Source organism: Hippopotamus amphibius, chromosome 8, assembly GCF_030028045.1.
Source record: "Hippopotamus amphibius kiboko isolate mHipAmp2 chromosome 8, mHipAmp2.hap2, whole genome shotgun sequence".
Lineage (NCBI taxonomy): Eukaryota > Metazoa > Chordata > Mammalia > Artiodactyla > Hippopotamidae > Hippopotamus > Hippopotamus amphibius.
Genome location: NC_080193.1, coordinates 21,903,739 through 21,918,883, shown reverse-complemented (window position 1 = coordinate 21,918,883; position 15,145 = coordinate 21,903,739). Strand labels below are relative to the sequence as shown.

At 47.0% G+C, this 15,145-nt stretch overlaps 1 protein-coding gene, 1 long non-coding RNA gene and 5 other non-coding genes across 9 annotated transcripts in view; 6 read left to right on the top strand and 1 right to left on the bottom strand.

Moving 5' to 3' along the window:
- Positions 1-1,873, top strand: part of DHX37 (DEAH-box helicase 37) — a 30,273-nt gene extending 28,400 nt beyond the window's left edge. For both annotated transcript variants that reach the window (XM_057746278.1, XM_057746277.1), the window contains exons 26-27: positions 1,068-1,165; positions 1,318-1,873. In XM_057746278.1, the coding sequence (XP_057602261.1) occupies positions 1,068-1,165; positions 1,318-1,403 (184 nt within the window). In that variant the 3' untranslated portion in view covers positions 1,404-1,873. The remainder of the gene's footprint in view (positions 1-1,067; positions 1,166-1,317) is intronic.
- A 1,463-nt stretch (positions 1,874-3,336) lies between these two features.
- Positions 3,337-3,408, bottom strand: TRNAA-UGC (transfer RNA alanine (anticodon UGC)). Its single transcript has one exon. It is a non-coding gene; the product is annotated as a tRNA-Ala (tRNA).
- Positions 3,405-6,432, top strand: LOC130858050 (uncharacterized). 2 transcript variants are annotated; one of them, XR_009054973.1, is made up of 3 exons: positions 3,405-3,681; positions 5,094-5,309; positions 5,890-6,432. It is a non-coding gene; the product is annotated as an uncharacterized LOC130858050 (long non-coding RNA). The 2 variants fall into 2 exon arrangements; XR_009054972.1 differs by lacking the exon at positions 3,405-3,681 and having other exon boundaries at positions 4,749-5,309.
- On the top strand, positions 3,665-3,736 carry TRNAD-GUC (transfer RNA aspartic acid (anticodon GUC)). The gene has a single exon. It is a non-coding gene; the product is annotated as a tRNA-Asp (tRNA).
- Positions 5,707-5,779, top strand: TRNAF-GAA (transfer RNA phenylalanine (anticodon GAA)). Its single transcript has one exon. It is a non-coding gene; the product is annotated as a tRNA-Phe (tRNA).
- TRNAD-GUC (transfer RNA aspartic acid (anticodon GUC)) lies at positions 6,246-6,317 on the top strand. Its single transcript has one exon. It is a non-coding gene; the product is annotated as a tRNA-Asp (tRNA).
- Positions 6,433-11,608: 5,176 nt separating the features above from the next.
- Positions 11,609-11,680, top strand: TRNAA-UGC (transfer RNA alanine (anticodon UGC)). Its single transcript has one exon. It is a non-coding gene; the product is annotated as a tRNA-Ala (tRNA).
- The last annotated feature ends 3,465 nt before the right edge of the window (positions 11,681-15,145 follow it).

The following is a 15,145-nucleotide window of genomic DNA, read 5'->3' as shown; positions in this document are numbered from 1 at the left end:
CTTCCAGCCCCTCGTGGCTCAGGCACTCCTTGGCTAATGGCCGCATCCCTCCGCTCTCTGCCTCTGTCTTCCCAAAGCCTTCCCTCGTCTCTGGGTCCCTTCTAGTCATTGGATCTAGGGTCCACCCTCTCCAGTATGACCTTGTCTTAATTAATTGCATCTGCAACGACCGTCTTTCCAAATAAGGTTACATTCTGAGGTTCTGAGCGGGCATGGACTTTTGGGGGCGATACTAGTCAACCCACTGTGGGGCTTCCAGGTGCCAGCAGGAGGCACCCTACACCTGAGCCCCCGGGGGCTTCTGCCCACTGAGCACAGAGCCGCCCTCATCCCACCCATCATCACCCTTCTCCCCTCCTCCACTTCCTCCTGCTCTCTGCCTGTCCCTGCGCCTCTCTTTTCCTTCTTTCTGCCCACGGGCCAGCCCCAAGAAGCTGCTTCCCTCTTCCCGAGACTGGCCTCCTAGACGGCGCAGGGTGCTCGGGCACAGGAAGCAGGCAGGCACAAGTGCACAGGCACCCTCACTCCTGGGGCTCAGGATCAGGCTGTGGGTCCAGGAGCCCCTGCCAACCAAGTCGTCCACCCAGCACGAGGTTTTGAGCATCTGCTCTGTGCCGGGCATGTTCTCTTGCTGGGATCGAGGCACAGCCCTGTCCTGTAGGGTGTTCCAGGGCAGGGGGGGTTGTCCCCAAACAGAACAACGAGTACATATGGCACGTGGTGGCACGGCTACGAAGAGACAAAGCAGGATGTGGGGATGAGGCGTTGGGCAGCTGGGGTCGGTCAGGAAAGCCTGACTGAGCAGGTACAGGGGAGGCAGGGCTGTGAGCTGGGCAGAAGTCTGGAGGAAGGTTCTAGAAGGGACAGGCACCATGTGCAGAAGCAGCCTGGGTGGGCCGATCAGAGGCAAGTGGTGGGAGGGGATGGAGTCTAGATCCTTCCATCCGGCCAGCACCCCCAGCAGGATGGAGGGAAGGGGACCTCCTGCGGCTCCTGGGCAGGGTCGGCCTGGCAGTGGCCAGCGTGTGGGTTTCGTGATGCCCTATGTCCTGCATCCCCGCCCGCAGGCTGCAGCCCAGGACAGAGAGTCTCTTGAGAGCCCTTGTTGCCGAGAAAGCTGACTGCAGGGACACGCTGCTGGCTGCTTGGAGGAGAAACCCCAAATGTGAGCCTGACCAGGGCAGGTGCCCCACAGCGAGAGGGTTGCGGGGGGGCTGGGATGAGGCCACCAGGGGAGCCCAGGCTTGGCAGGAGGGTCTGCCTACAGTGGGAGGGTGGGCACAGCCACTCTGACCATCCTCGCTCCCACCCCTGCAGACCTGCTGGCTGAGTACTGCGAGTGGCTCCCGCAGGCCATGCACGCCGACATTGAGAAAGCCTGGCCGCCCATCCCTGACCACTGACCCGGTGCCTGCCTGCGGGGCCGAGGACTGGCCTGTGGACCGAGCGGCCTGGCAGCAGCCAGTGTCCAGCATGGTCACCCCGACCCCAGACTGTGCCCAGGAGGCAGGTGGAGCCTCTGGTCACCCTTGGTTATCTTGGCTCCATTTTGGGCACAGCTTGCTGTCACCCTGGGCAGTCCCCCCCGGGGTGACTTTTTTAACTGTTTATTACAGGGTGGATGATGATTTTATCTCCCACGCTGGTCCCACGTTGTGCTCTGTGGACTACATTAGTTCCTTGTAGAGCAGCAGGGCTGGAGGGCGAAGGCAGCCACGGGTCCTTCCTCTGCTCCCCGTTCCCTGCGGGTGTGGTGCACCCTCCGCACAGCCAGGGAGGGCCCCCAAGGCTCCCGCTGGCTCCTGTGGAGTGGGCGTCTCCTCCCCGGGGGTCACCCGCTGGCTGCATTGATGTAATAAACCTTAACCGTGACAACGGCTGTGTACCAAGCCTAGTGAATTCTTTTGGTGAATCGCCGAACATTGCGGGGGAGGGGGGTGGTCTGGGGGACATCCTCCCCCCCACCCCCACACGCATGTGGAACTAGTCCGGGTGGACGTTCAGGAACATGGTGGTGGTAATCCTACCGCACAGCGAGCCTGTAGAGGCTGATAATTTTCTCACTTTTACTTACGTATTTTTCTGGAATCAATTTGTGCTAATATAAACACATAAAATCAGGAATTCCCTGGCGGTCCAGTGGTTAGGACTCTGCAATTACACTGCTCGGGCCCAAGTTTGATCCCTGGTCGGGAAACTAAGATCCTGCAAGTCGCGTGGTGTGGCCAGAAAAATAAAAAATAAACGTAAATTCCATAATAAAAATACATACGTAAGACAAAGCAAAGATACGTGTTTAATGTTCCAAAACTGTTCACTTTCTCCACAGCCTAGCCATCAACGTCGTGTTCCCCCAAACTAGGAGATCTCATCTACCCCCTCTCTGCCAACATTTAAGTCATCCACAAGGTCTGTTAGTCCAGAACATCCTCGTGCTCCCCACCTCCACTGCTGTGCCACCCCCACCTCTGCTCCCAGCCAGCTTCCACCGGCGCCCACAGGGGCCGTGGCGGTGTCTTCCTGGCTGGTCTCATGTCCATTCATCCCGCCTGTGATGGCCTCCACGTGGCAGCCGGAGGGAGCTGTTTTAAAACCTAAATAAATCATATCATTCCAGTGTCTTGGAAGGCTCCACCCTTTCCTACCCTCATCATTAAATATGCACAGGGCATTTTTCCTGTCCCTTCAATGCAGATTCATCCCCTACCCCCCTTCAACCTTAGGGCCTTTGCACCTGCCGTTTCCTCTGTTTCTGCAGACAGGCCCCCCGACACTTTATCTACAGCGGTCCCCACATCCTTCCCCTTTAGTCTCCGTTTCATCACACTTACCGTCTTCACGAAACTCGTTGCTACTTGCCGATTGCTAGTTTCCTAAACTGGAATACCGAGTCCAGGAAGGCTGAGAAATCTTGTCTGCCGTATCCGGGAATACAATGGTACTTAACACTAGCTGAGCACACAGTAGGTGCTCAGTGTGTCCACATGTCTTGGCACTAGGCGCTCAGGAGTCACGGAATGAATGGCCAGTTGCAAAGGCCTCCTTAGAAATTCAGTGTTTTCTAACTGCTTCATGACACAAATATCACTGGGAGTGTTTGTTTAAAACCACACCCCACCGACGACCTGAATCCGAATCCCCAGGGGAGAGGACACGGGCATCTGTGATTGAGACCCGGGGCGTTTGACTAGCGCAGCCCTCTTCAACGCATGTCCCTTCTTAAACCAGCTGCTGGGGAGAATTTGGGCCCTTTGCCTGCTTTGCCTTCTGGTCGTGCGCCTGTGATCCGAAGGGGGTGGGGGGTGGGGGCTGCGGATAAAAGGAGGAAGAAAAACGTGGAGATGCCGGGGATTGAACCCGGGGCCTCATACATGCAAAGCATGCGCTCTACCACTGAGCTACATCCCCCAACCTGGAAAGCAGTGTGCTGGAAATGAGGATATGGGAACTGGCGTCTTCGGTCCTTTTTCACATGTTTCTTCCTTTCTGGAGACTCAGAGCTTCCAGAGACTCAGAAGTAGAGCTTTTCAAGTCCCAGGAAGCCCACCAGCCAGGAGCGCCCGGCACTGCGCCGGCGGAGACCGCGATCCAGAGCAGGCGGGGGCGGCAGCCGAAGAATGGTGTTTCTATATAGATCGGGCGGAAGAAACACTCACGCGGTGCGTCCTCGTTAGTATAGTGGTGAGTATCCCCGCCTGTCACGCGGGAGACCGGGGTTCGATTCCCCGACGGGGAGGTTGATCCACCGTTTTAACTAAATTAATAAAAGACCTTTGGGGCATCTTCAGAAAGATCTATGACACATAGATATGCCTGGAACCGTGAAAACTTGGCCTTCGAAGGGTGTCCATCTCCCCAAGACATAGTGAAAAAGGCTGCATACTCGGCCGTGAGCACTGTAGGCTCCCTTTTATGTAACAATAAATGTATATAGTGAGTATACGCACATTTAGCTTTCTGATCGCATTACAGCGACAACTAGAGCCAACGCTATATAGCTCCCAAATGCAGCAGGCAGTATTCGTAAGCGCTTTACAGGCGTGCACTTTTACTCCTCACAATAGCCTCGTAGGGGCTATTTTGTCACATCACACAGATGAAATGCAGGCACAGAGAGAGGATCCAATAGCTTGTCCAAGGTCACATGAATCACAATCTGGTCTAGACACTGCTTACTTCTGGGGAGAAGGGCTGGGATAAGGTGGGAGTGACTCTGCCTTCCCATGCTGTAGTTTTCTGGACTGTTTGAATTTTATTTAATATTTTTTCCGCTCTCCTCCCATTTCTTCTTTCCTTTCTTCCCTACTCGATTTTTATCAAATTCATACACTTAAATAATTTTTCAAGAGCTACTACGCTTTCATGAAAAGCAGTAGTAGGGGTCCCCTGCGGTATCCCCTCGCTCCTGAAGGAATTCAGGGCATGCCATTTTGGTGTATTGTTTATTCTGAGCTGTCAGCACCTCACTGTTCTCCTTGTGGCCACTTGAGCCCCTCCTGTCCATTCTCCATACAGCAGTCACTGGAGACTTTAAGAGGTAAATCATATATATCTCTCACTCCCCCGTGGTTTTCCAACACAGAAGAAAGTACGAACCCTTCACCGTGGCCTTCAAGGCCGGCAAGATCTGGCCTCTGCCCATCTTATTGTCCTTGCCTCCTACCTTCTCTCCCCTCACCCCCTTCACCTCTTCCGCACTGACTTTCTTTCCATTCCTATAATCAGCCAGACTCTGTTTCAGCCTCAGGGCCTTTGCACCAGCTGTTGCCTCGGTCGCAGAGCCTCTTCCTCAGCCGGTTCTTCATCCTCCAACTCTTCTCAGCAGTCCAGGTATTCCATCCCATCACTACCATTTATTTTGCTACTTAGCATTCCTATTATAACAAACTATTTTATTACAGTATTTGTGACTGAGTCACAGGGTCATTAGGTGCTTAGCAAACACTTATTAAATGACTGGAGCTCATGAAGGACGTCCGCACTTGCTCATCCTGTCCCAGACAACGCTCCCCACCCGCCCATCTCCCGAAGGGCAGGGAAGCAGAGATTCTCGAACCTAGATGCCGACCTGTTGATTTCTTCATGCTTTGAAGCTGAGCAGGTGCCGCAGGTGGAGTGGCCATGCTCGGAGGCCGGATCTGAGTCACAGCCCCAAGGAAAGCCACATTCTGGGCCATACGACCTCCTACGTGCCTTGGCGTGGACAGCATCCTTGCCATGCCTTGGGCTGCTTGGGGATGTGCACCCGAGGGGAGATCTTGTTCCTTTGCTCAGAGAAGGGAGCTTGAGAAACCGGAGCTCTAAACCAGGTAGGATTCATTCGTTCGTTAACTCAACAAATATTTTTGAGTATCTATTAAGTGCCCAGGCACTGTTGCCGGCCTTAAGCGATACAGCAGTGACCGAGGCCGATGACTTCCCTGTCCGTCGTGGTTCTGTCATTCTATCTGGGGGAACAGATAATGGACAAGGAAAATAATACGTAAGCTAACAGTAAACAATAAAGGGCTGGAGTCGCGTAGGGAGGCGACATCAGGGAAGGCTTCTCGGAGGCGGTGGCCTTGAAGGACGAGAAGGGGCGGGTGTGGAGCGAACCTGGCAAGCGCGCGTTCCCGCTGACCCTGGTCCCCCAGCAGCGGATCCCGGGGTGAACTTAGGGCCGTTAGACGACGAGGAGGACAAAAGTGAAGCTCAGCGCCAGCAGTGGCCGAAATAGCTCAGTTGGGAGAGCGTTAGACTGAAGATCTAAAGGTCCCTGGTTCGATCCCGGGTTTCGGCAGCTTCGCTTTTACGGGGTTTTTTTTCCCCCGTACATCGCGGGGAAAACAAAAAAAACGAAATGATTCTTTCAAATTAATAACGGGGTCTCATTTTCTTTGTTGAAAACAGCTCCGAGCAGTATCGGAGGGAAGCCAGAGGGTATGGGAACTGCCTCGCAACCCCCGACTGGAAAAATCCGACAAGACCAAGAGTTTCCTGACTCCCTTTCTTTCATTTCGTAAACATAACTTCTGTGAGATGTCCTTTGGTTTATTTTTGCTGTTTATTAATTTCTGCTCTCTGAACCCTCTCGGCTACATCATGGACCAAGCAGGAAAAGCTCTAAGACGGAATTAAATAAAATGGGACTTTTCCTATTTTTGTAGGAAGAGATGGAATATTGAACGTTTTGGTACGCGGTGCTGTTTAGGGAACGCTGATTGTACCTTTAAGGATGGAGCTGAAGGCCGTTCTCTCAGCGCTAGTCCTCGTTAGTATAGTGGTGAGTATCCCCGCCTGTCACGCGGGAGACCGGGGTTCGATTCCCCGACGGGGAGACAGCAGGAGCTCTTTTAACGCCTATATCACATTTTCATTTCTCTTCCAAACGAATTTAACCTTCATAAAAATTCCTTAGTCTTCTCTGAAAGAATAAACCTAGCCGGCAACTGAGGTTTGGACTGGCGATTGTTTTCTCATCCGCTTGGTCGCAGTCACGCTGCGGGCGCCCCCAGGTGGTCGCATGGTTACAAGAAAGAAAAAGACAAAGTTCTCGCATTGAAGTGGAATTTTCCATTTCCTGCATCCCACAGCGCCGCTGTCAGGTGTTCGGTTTATATAATGATTTCCCAGAATAAAACTGTCAACTTCTAAGGCCCGGAAATGCTCGTTCTGCTGCATATATTTCATCTTCTTATGTCTTGCGCCGGCCCAGAGGTAGCACTCAGAAAATGTTTATGGATTTGGGACAGGAGGTAGGGTGATTCTAAACTGAACCGTTTTCTTGTCTTACTTCAGTTGCAGACTCAACTTCCTCAATACAGCTATCATCCTTCCCAGGCTCCTAGTCTTCATTCATTTGTTTGTCTGTCATTTAATTTTTTTTCACATGAATTCCATAAATATTGACTGAGTACTTATTATGTGCTAGGCACTGTTGCAGGCACAGGGGACAGAGCAGGAAACAAGATAGAGGAGGCTCTGCCCTATTGAGCTTATGACCAAGTCAAGGACACAGACAATAAACAAATGGTATAAAAACAGGTTCTGAGAGCGATAAATACTATGAAGAAAAACAAAACAAATCAAAGGGATGCGATAGGGAATGCATGGGATTCATAGGTCCCTTTTTTTGTTTGTTTTTTATTTTTAATTTTTATTTATTTATTTTTTTGCCGCACCAGGCAGCAAGCTGGATCTTATTTCCCCTACCAGGGAGCGAACATGGTGCCCCCTGCGGTGGAAGGGCAGAGTCTTAACCACTTGCCAGCCAGGGATATCCCCGTAGGTCCCTTTAGAGACGTGGCCAGGAAGGCCTTTCTGAGGACCCTGACAATAAGAAGCCGACGGTGAGAAGATCTGGGGAACAGATTTCCAGGCAGAGGGAATGGCAAGTGAAAAGGCCCTGAGGTGCATAGCAACCTGGTTGGCCTGAGGAACAGCAAGGAGCTGGTGTGGCTAGAGTGCCCCTAGAGAGGAGGAGGGGAGTAAGGGAGGGACAAAAGAGGGGAGGTCAACAGAGGCCAGATCACCAAGGGCCTTAAAGATCAGAGTTAGGAGCATGGATTTGATTGTAAGTTTTACACAGAGAGCAAACATAATCGGGTTTGTTTGGAGCAAAACAATCAGGGACACCTGTTGAACTGACTACAACCCCTCAGCTCATTCCCAAACCACGTGCAAAATACCGCTACCTATGTCTCCATCCTTCTTCCGTCCTGCAGCTAAGGTCGCTCTCTTGGCCTCCCCATTGAGCTAGGAGAATAAGGATAGAGGATGGCTTTCAGCGGAGCCCCATTCCACAGCTCACTCCCTCACCTTCCTGCTCGTTCCCTCTTTCATCAAAACAGCATCAGCAAAGCGGCAGTTCACACATGGGGTGAATATGAGAAACAGTAGCCCTTCGCTGGAGTTCACATAACAACAGCATTTTTAAGAATGAGAACTGGAATCATACACCATGATCAAGTGGGGTTTATCCCTGGGATGCAAGGATTCTTCAATATACGCAAATCAATCAACGTGATACATCATACCAACAAATTGAAGGATGAAAACCATATGATCATCTCAATAGATGCAGAAAAAGCTTTTGAGAAAGTTCAACATCCATTTATAATAAAAGCTCTCCAGAAAATGGGCATAGAAGGAAATTACCTCAACATAATAAAAGCCATATATGAGAAACCAAAAGCTAACATCGTTCCAAATGGGGAAAAACTGAAAGAATTCCCTCTAAGAACAGGAACAAGACAAGGGTGTCCACTCTCACCATTATTATTCAACATAGTTTTGGAAGTTTTAGCCACAGCAATCAGAGAAGAAAAAGAAATAAAAGGAATCCAAATTGGAAAAGAAGACGTAAAATTGTCACTCTTTGCAGATGACATGATATTATATATAGAAAACCCTAAAGACTCTACCAGAAAACTGCTAGCACTCATTGATGAGTTTAGTAAAGTAGCAGGATACAAAATTAATGCACAGAAATCTCTTGCATTCCTATACACTAACAAGGGAAGAGCAGAAAGAGAAATTAAGGAAACTCTCCCATACACCATTGCAACAAAAAGAATAAAATACCTAGGAATAAACCTGCCTAAGGAGGCAAAAGATCTGTATGCAGAAAACTTTAAGACACTGATGAAAGAAATCAAAGACGACACAAACAGATGGAGGGACACACCATGTTCCTGGACTGGAAGAATCAACATCGTGAAAATGACTGGACTACCCAAAGCAATTTACAGATTCAGTGCAATCCCGATCAAATTACCAATGGCATTTTTCACAGAACTAGAGCAAGAAATCTTACGATGTGTATGGAAACGCAAAAGACCCCGAATAGCCAAAGCAATCTTGAGAAGGAAAAATGGAGTTGGAGGAATCAGGCTTCCTGACTTCAAACTTTACTACAAGGCCATAGTGATCAAGACAGTATGGTACTGGCACAAAAATAGAAAGGAAGACCAATGGAATAGAATAGAGAACTCAGAGGTAAGCCCAAACACATATGGGCACCTTATCTTTGACAAAGGAGGCACGAATATACAATGGAAAAAAGACAGCCTCTTCAATAAGTGGTGCTGGGAAAACTGGACAGCTACATGTAAAAGAATGAAATTAGAACACTTCCTAACACCATACACAAAAATAAACTCCAAATGGATTAAAGACCTACATGTAAGGCCAGACACTATAAAACTCCTAGAGGAAAACATAGGCAGAACACTCTATGACATCCATCAAAGCAAGATCCTTTTGGACCCACCTCCTAGAATCATGGAAATAAAATCAAGAATAAACAAATGGGACCTCATGAAACTTAGAAGCTTTTGCACAGCCAAAGAAACCATTAACAAGACTAGAAGGCAACCCTCAGAATGGGAAAAAATAGTTGCCTATGAAACAATGGACAAAGGATTAACCTCCAAAATATACAAGCAGCTCATGCAGCTTAATACCAAAAAAGCAAATAACCCAATCTACAGATGGGCAGAAGACCTAAGTAGACATTTCTCCAAAGAAGACATACAGATGGCCAACAAACACATGAAAAGTTGCTCAACATCACTCATCATCAGAGAAATGCAAGTCAAAGTCACAATGAGGTATCACCTCACACCGATCAGAATGGCCATCATCACAAAATCTGGAAACAACAAATGTTGGAGAGGGTGTGGAGAAAAGGGAACTCTCCTGCACTGTTGGTGGGAATGTAAGTTGGTACAGCCACTATGGAAAACAGTTTGGAGGTTCCTTAAAAAACTACAAATAGTACTACCACATGATCCAGTAATCCCACTCCTGGGCATATACCCAAAGAAAACCATAATCCCAAAAGAAACTTGTACCATAATGTTTATTGCAGCACTATTTACAATAGCCAGGACATGGAAGCAACCGAAATGCCCATCAACAAATGAATGGATAAAGAAGATGTGGCATATATATACAATGGAATATTACTCAGCTATAAAAAGGGATGAGATGGAGCTATATGTAATGAGGTGGATAGACCTAGAGTCTGTCATACAGAGTGAAGTAAGTCAGAAAGAGAAAGACAAATATTGTATGCTAACTCACATATACGGAATCTAAAAATGGTACTGATGAACTCAGTGACAAGACAAGAACAAGGACGCAGATGCAGAGAATGGACTGGAGAACTCGAGGTTTGGGGGGGTGGGGAGTGAAGGGGAAGCTGAGACGAAGTGAGAGAGTAGCACAGACATATATATACTACCAACTGTAAAATAGATAGCCAGTGGGAAGTTGTTGTATAACAAAGGGAGTCCAACTCGAGGATGGATGATGCCTTAGAGGACTGGGACTGGGAGGGTGGGGGGGAGTCGAGGGAGGGAGGGAATACCGGAATATGTGTATAAAAACAGATGATTGAACTTGGTGTACCCCCAAAAAAATAATAAATTTTTAAAAAATTAAAAAAAAAAAAGAATGAGAACTGGCATTGCAGAGCACAGGCCTTGTACCAGGCACTGTTCTAAACCTCTGTGTAACTCATTCCATGGTCACAATCACCCTATGAAGTATTTACTATTCAAATCTCCATTTCACAGGTGGGGCCCAGAGAGGTGAGGTAATGAAATCACAGCTGCTGGGTCCAGTGTCTTGGGCACAAGCTCATTTGGGACTTCACTGTGAAGGGTTTCAAGTATCAGAAGGCTGAAAGGGAGATGATTAGTTAAGGACCGAGGTGGCAGGATATTTTTGGGTGCCTTCTCCACATCATAGGAATGGGGGCGTTCTCCACTCTATTTCCTGCCGGGAAATCTCAAGTGCTGATGGAAAGATGTGTAGCCTCAGTTTTCTGTGTTCTTGTCTCTCACCAAACCGGTGACTTGAAGGACACTCCATACACACTGACTTCTCTCCCCTCCATGCTTCATGAGCACTCTTGAAAAGAGAAGTGCTAATTGACAACTAAGAAATGGTTCTTTTCAGTGAGTTATTGCAAAGAAATTCCTTCTTCAGCATCTTAGCCGTGGCTGGTGAGGGTGGATCTGTTTCTTTTTGGTTTGCTCTTTTTTTTTCTTTTGCATGTACATATCTTTTTTTCTGCATATATATTCTTTATATATTCTTTTTTTCATTGGAGTAAAGGTAATTTACAATGTATTAATTTCAAGTGTATAGCAAAGTGATTCAGTTATACACATATATATTCTTTTTCAGATTCTTTTCCATTGTAAGTTCATTTTTTATATTGAGTTCTTGTGGGAGGAAAAAAAAGTTTCTGCAAACCTCAAAGTCACCGAAGGTTGGAATGGTTTTAAAGAACAGAAAACCAGAGATTTCTGGGTGGAGGTGCAATGTCCTTATTTATTGGAAAGAAACTCTTATTTTTCTTTCCTTCTTTTCTGTCTGTGGGAAACAACATTCAAGAATAGGTCTGTCTCCCTTTGTTCCTTGGTTCCGGTATCAGCTAGAATTTCAGCTGCAGAGCTATGAAGGACTTACCTAGTTGGGAAACATAAAGTGATTTATTTTGATTTGCTTTGGTAAACTTAAACACTGATTTAAGTATACAAAATTTTAATTTGGGAAAAAAAAAAACCTAAAGAATAGACTATAGCAGAGAATTTCAGAAAGGTTAGGAGAGCGGGAGGGGGATGTAGCTCAGTGGTAGAGCGCATGCTTTGCATGTATGAGGCCCCGGGTTCGATCCCCGGCATCTCCATCGTGCTTTTTCTCTGTGAGTAGTGGTTTTTTTCGTTTTGTTTTGTTTTTTAATTTCTGTTCTCGTTCATCATACAGACACCGGGGACATGATGATAACAGGTATTACTCCTCCAGTCACTACTTGCAAGTGAGATTTTCACAGTAGGTGTGGTCTGCCCTTCTTGAAGTGCCTAACACTTGAAATGTAGTTCTGTTAGAAGAGGCACAGCGAAGCAGTTACAAGAAACATGTACAGGCAAAACCTGACATGATGACTGAAACCACGGCAAAAGTGAGAATGAGCACGTAGGGAGTTTACCCTACGCTTCCTGGCATTGTGACCGCAGTACAAGGCCTGGGGGCCCGGTGACTCATTCCCGGCCCTCAGACGGCAAGCATGGACGTCATTCACAGGTCTGAGCGTCTGTGCTGGCCCTTTCCCCTTAGTTGTGCTCTCAGTAACGACCATTTTCAGAGGGAGCCACCCAAAAGGAAACCCGCAGTCCCAGCAGGTGGGATTTTGCTTCCTGCTTCCTCAGCAACAGGCCACCAATGGACGCATGAATAGCTGTGGCGCACATACGGTTTAAACCTATATTTACACATTGTAGTTTATCATTCAAAATAAAAGCAATTTTATTTTTCAAAGGGGTCCTGTTGCACTCTGGGTTGGGTGGTTCTTTGTCTGCAGAAATAATGAAATCCTATCAAATCCTTCATCAACTCCTTTCTTTGGATTTGACCCCATGTTTTAAATTATAAAAACATCTCTGCTCCGAGCTGGCGGGATCTGACTGCACAGCCTTCGTTTTTCGAGATGAAACTGAAATTCATGAAATGACTCACCCAGTTGGGGAGTGGAGCACTGGTGACAGCTCCCCTTGATAATGAACTTCTGTGAAGGTTATTTCTCCCTAAATGTCAACAAGGTTTTAAGAGAACAAAATGTTGAGGTTATTCCTAAAGTTATCAGGCCTCACGTGAAACGAATCATATGCGCCTGTTTTACTTTCTACCTTATGATTAAATATTTCTAATAGCACAGTGACAAGGAAAAAAACACCATAAGGAAAAAAGAACAAGGCTTGTGCTAGGAAATGGAGCTTTCCAGAAAAGATGTCATGAATCTTTGAAAAAAAATGTTTTCCAATGATGAGATTTGATTTTACAATTAAAAAAATCAAAGCCCATTATATGAGGTACCAAAACTAGTCAAATTCACGGGACTTCCCTGGCCGTCCGGGTGTTAAGACTCCATGCTTAAGACTGCAGGGCACACGGGTTCCATCCGTGGTCAGGAAACTATGATCCTGCAGGCTGCAGGGTCAAAAAAACAAACAAACAACAACAAAAAAAACTAGTCAAATTCATAGAGACAGAAAGAATATTGGTTGCCAAGTGCTGGGGGTGAAAGCTTAGTGTTTAATGGGTACAGAGTTTGTCCTGCAAGATGAAGAGTGGAGATGGATGGTGGTGATGGTTGCAAAACAGGGTGAAAAAGTTGAAGGGTGGCCCCTTTGATGTTATTTTGAGCTATAGGCACTTGAAAAACAGCAAATGCAAAGCAAGGCTTTCACTGAACTCCCCTTATCCGCCCAAAGACAGATCCTTCAAAAGGAACTCAATGGTCCTAGACCCCCTCTCGAGGAGTTTCACCAACCAGAGAAGACTGCCTTTTGACATAGGAGAGACTAAAAGTTGACACCAAACTTTGTCACAAACTATCATCTCTTTACCTATTCTTCTATTCTCCCAGTAAAAATTATTTACTCTCCCTTAAGAGGACTTTCCCTGTTAAGATGGTATTTAAGCCTAAATTCTAAAGCCACATCTTTGAGTGACACATTTTCTCTCTGGGGCATCTCCTATATATACATGAGGTGTGCATGTTAATAAATTATTGTTTTGTTTTGTTCTTTTTTCCTCTTGGTAATGTTTTTCATTACAGGCATCTCAGCTAAGAACTCAGAAGTGTAAAAGGAAAATTATTTTTCCTCCCTTGCAAAATGCTTCACACTACTGAACTGTACAGTTAAAAATGGTTAAGAGGATATATTTTATATGTATTTTGCCACAATTTAAAAAGAACAAATTAAAACACAAAACGAAGACACAGTAAGTTAACTAACTTCTTAACATTGTATACTAGGCAAAATTAGAGACTGGAACGTCAGTCTGATTTTCTGACTGCTGGGGGATGACATGGGTTATTTTGAAGCTGGAGCCGTTTGTGTTCTGCCACACAATGCGAATACACAAATGTAAGCAAGAAAAGGAACAGTCTCTAGGGCTTCTTCATCTTCTTTTTCTTCCTCCTAAGCTGCAGATCCCCTTGACTTCCTTTTACGGTTATATAACCAATGACAACATCCAGCTCTCCGGTTTCATCCTTTCTCTTGGAAGGAAAACGTTTGCTGGTCACTATGTGGATATTCTTATGAGGCTGAGTTAAGTCCCACACAAGGTTGTGACCTTCAGGGGAACTGAATCCTTTGGGGGAAGGAGAAAAGGCAGGCGGACAAACAGGCACCAGTCCAACCCCCTGCAGCCCAACACCCAGGCCCTTTGTGAGCTCCGCTCATCACGTGCTCACGCCTGCCTGCCAATCCCACCTTGTTGCTGGGCCTCTGTCACTCTGCCATTGGTGCCAGCTCTGAAGCAATTCCTTCTGGGGCGCCTGCAAAGGATGGATGAGTGGGTGGAGGGAACTGAAAATGGATCCAGTGACTCATCCTGCTTCTGGTGCCTTCTAGCACATTGCATTCTAGGTCAAAGGATTTTAGGAGCGTGACTTGCTCCCTGCTTCCTGAATCCAAGTGGGACATTTAGACTTTGGGAGCCCTTCTCAGCAAATAGAAAAGCAGTTGTAACAACAACAAAAATCCTCTGTAGAGCAGGGTTTGTCAACCTGATGGGTTACTGACATTGGGGGCTGGCTAATTCTGTATCGTGGGGGACTGTCCATTGCAGGATGTTTAGCAGCATCGCTGGTCTTTATCACTAGATGCTAGTGGCATCCCTCACCCCCGATACTACAGTGTGACAAACAAAAATGTCTCCTGGAAATTCCCTGGCAGTCTAGTGGTTAGGACTTGGTGTTCAAGTTAGGACTGTTGTGGCCTGGGTTCAATCCCTGGTCAGGGAACTCAGATCCCACAAGCCAAGCGGTGGACCAAAAAAAAACAAAACAAAAAACAAACATTGTCTCCAGACATTGCCAAATGTCCACGAGGTGCCAGATCAACTTGTGGCTGAGAACCACTGCTCTAGAAAAACAGCAGCCACCTGTCTTTGGGGAGGTCATCTTTCCCTCCCCTCCTTTGCACCTCAGTGCCCTTGCACAAATGTTTATTTCCATTTGTTTCAACCAAACCCACAGATAGACTTAAGTTAGGGACCACAGGCGTGTTGCAGAGAATTTTTCTGCAAGAGACAACATCAGGGTTCTCAGCTTATAAGAATGTTGTTTTCTCTTTGGAGATAA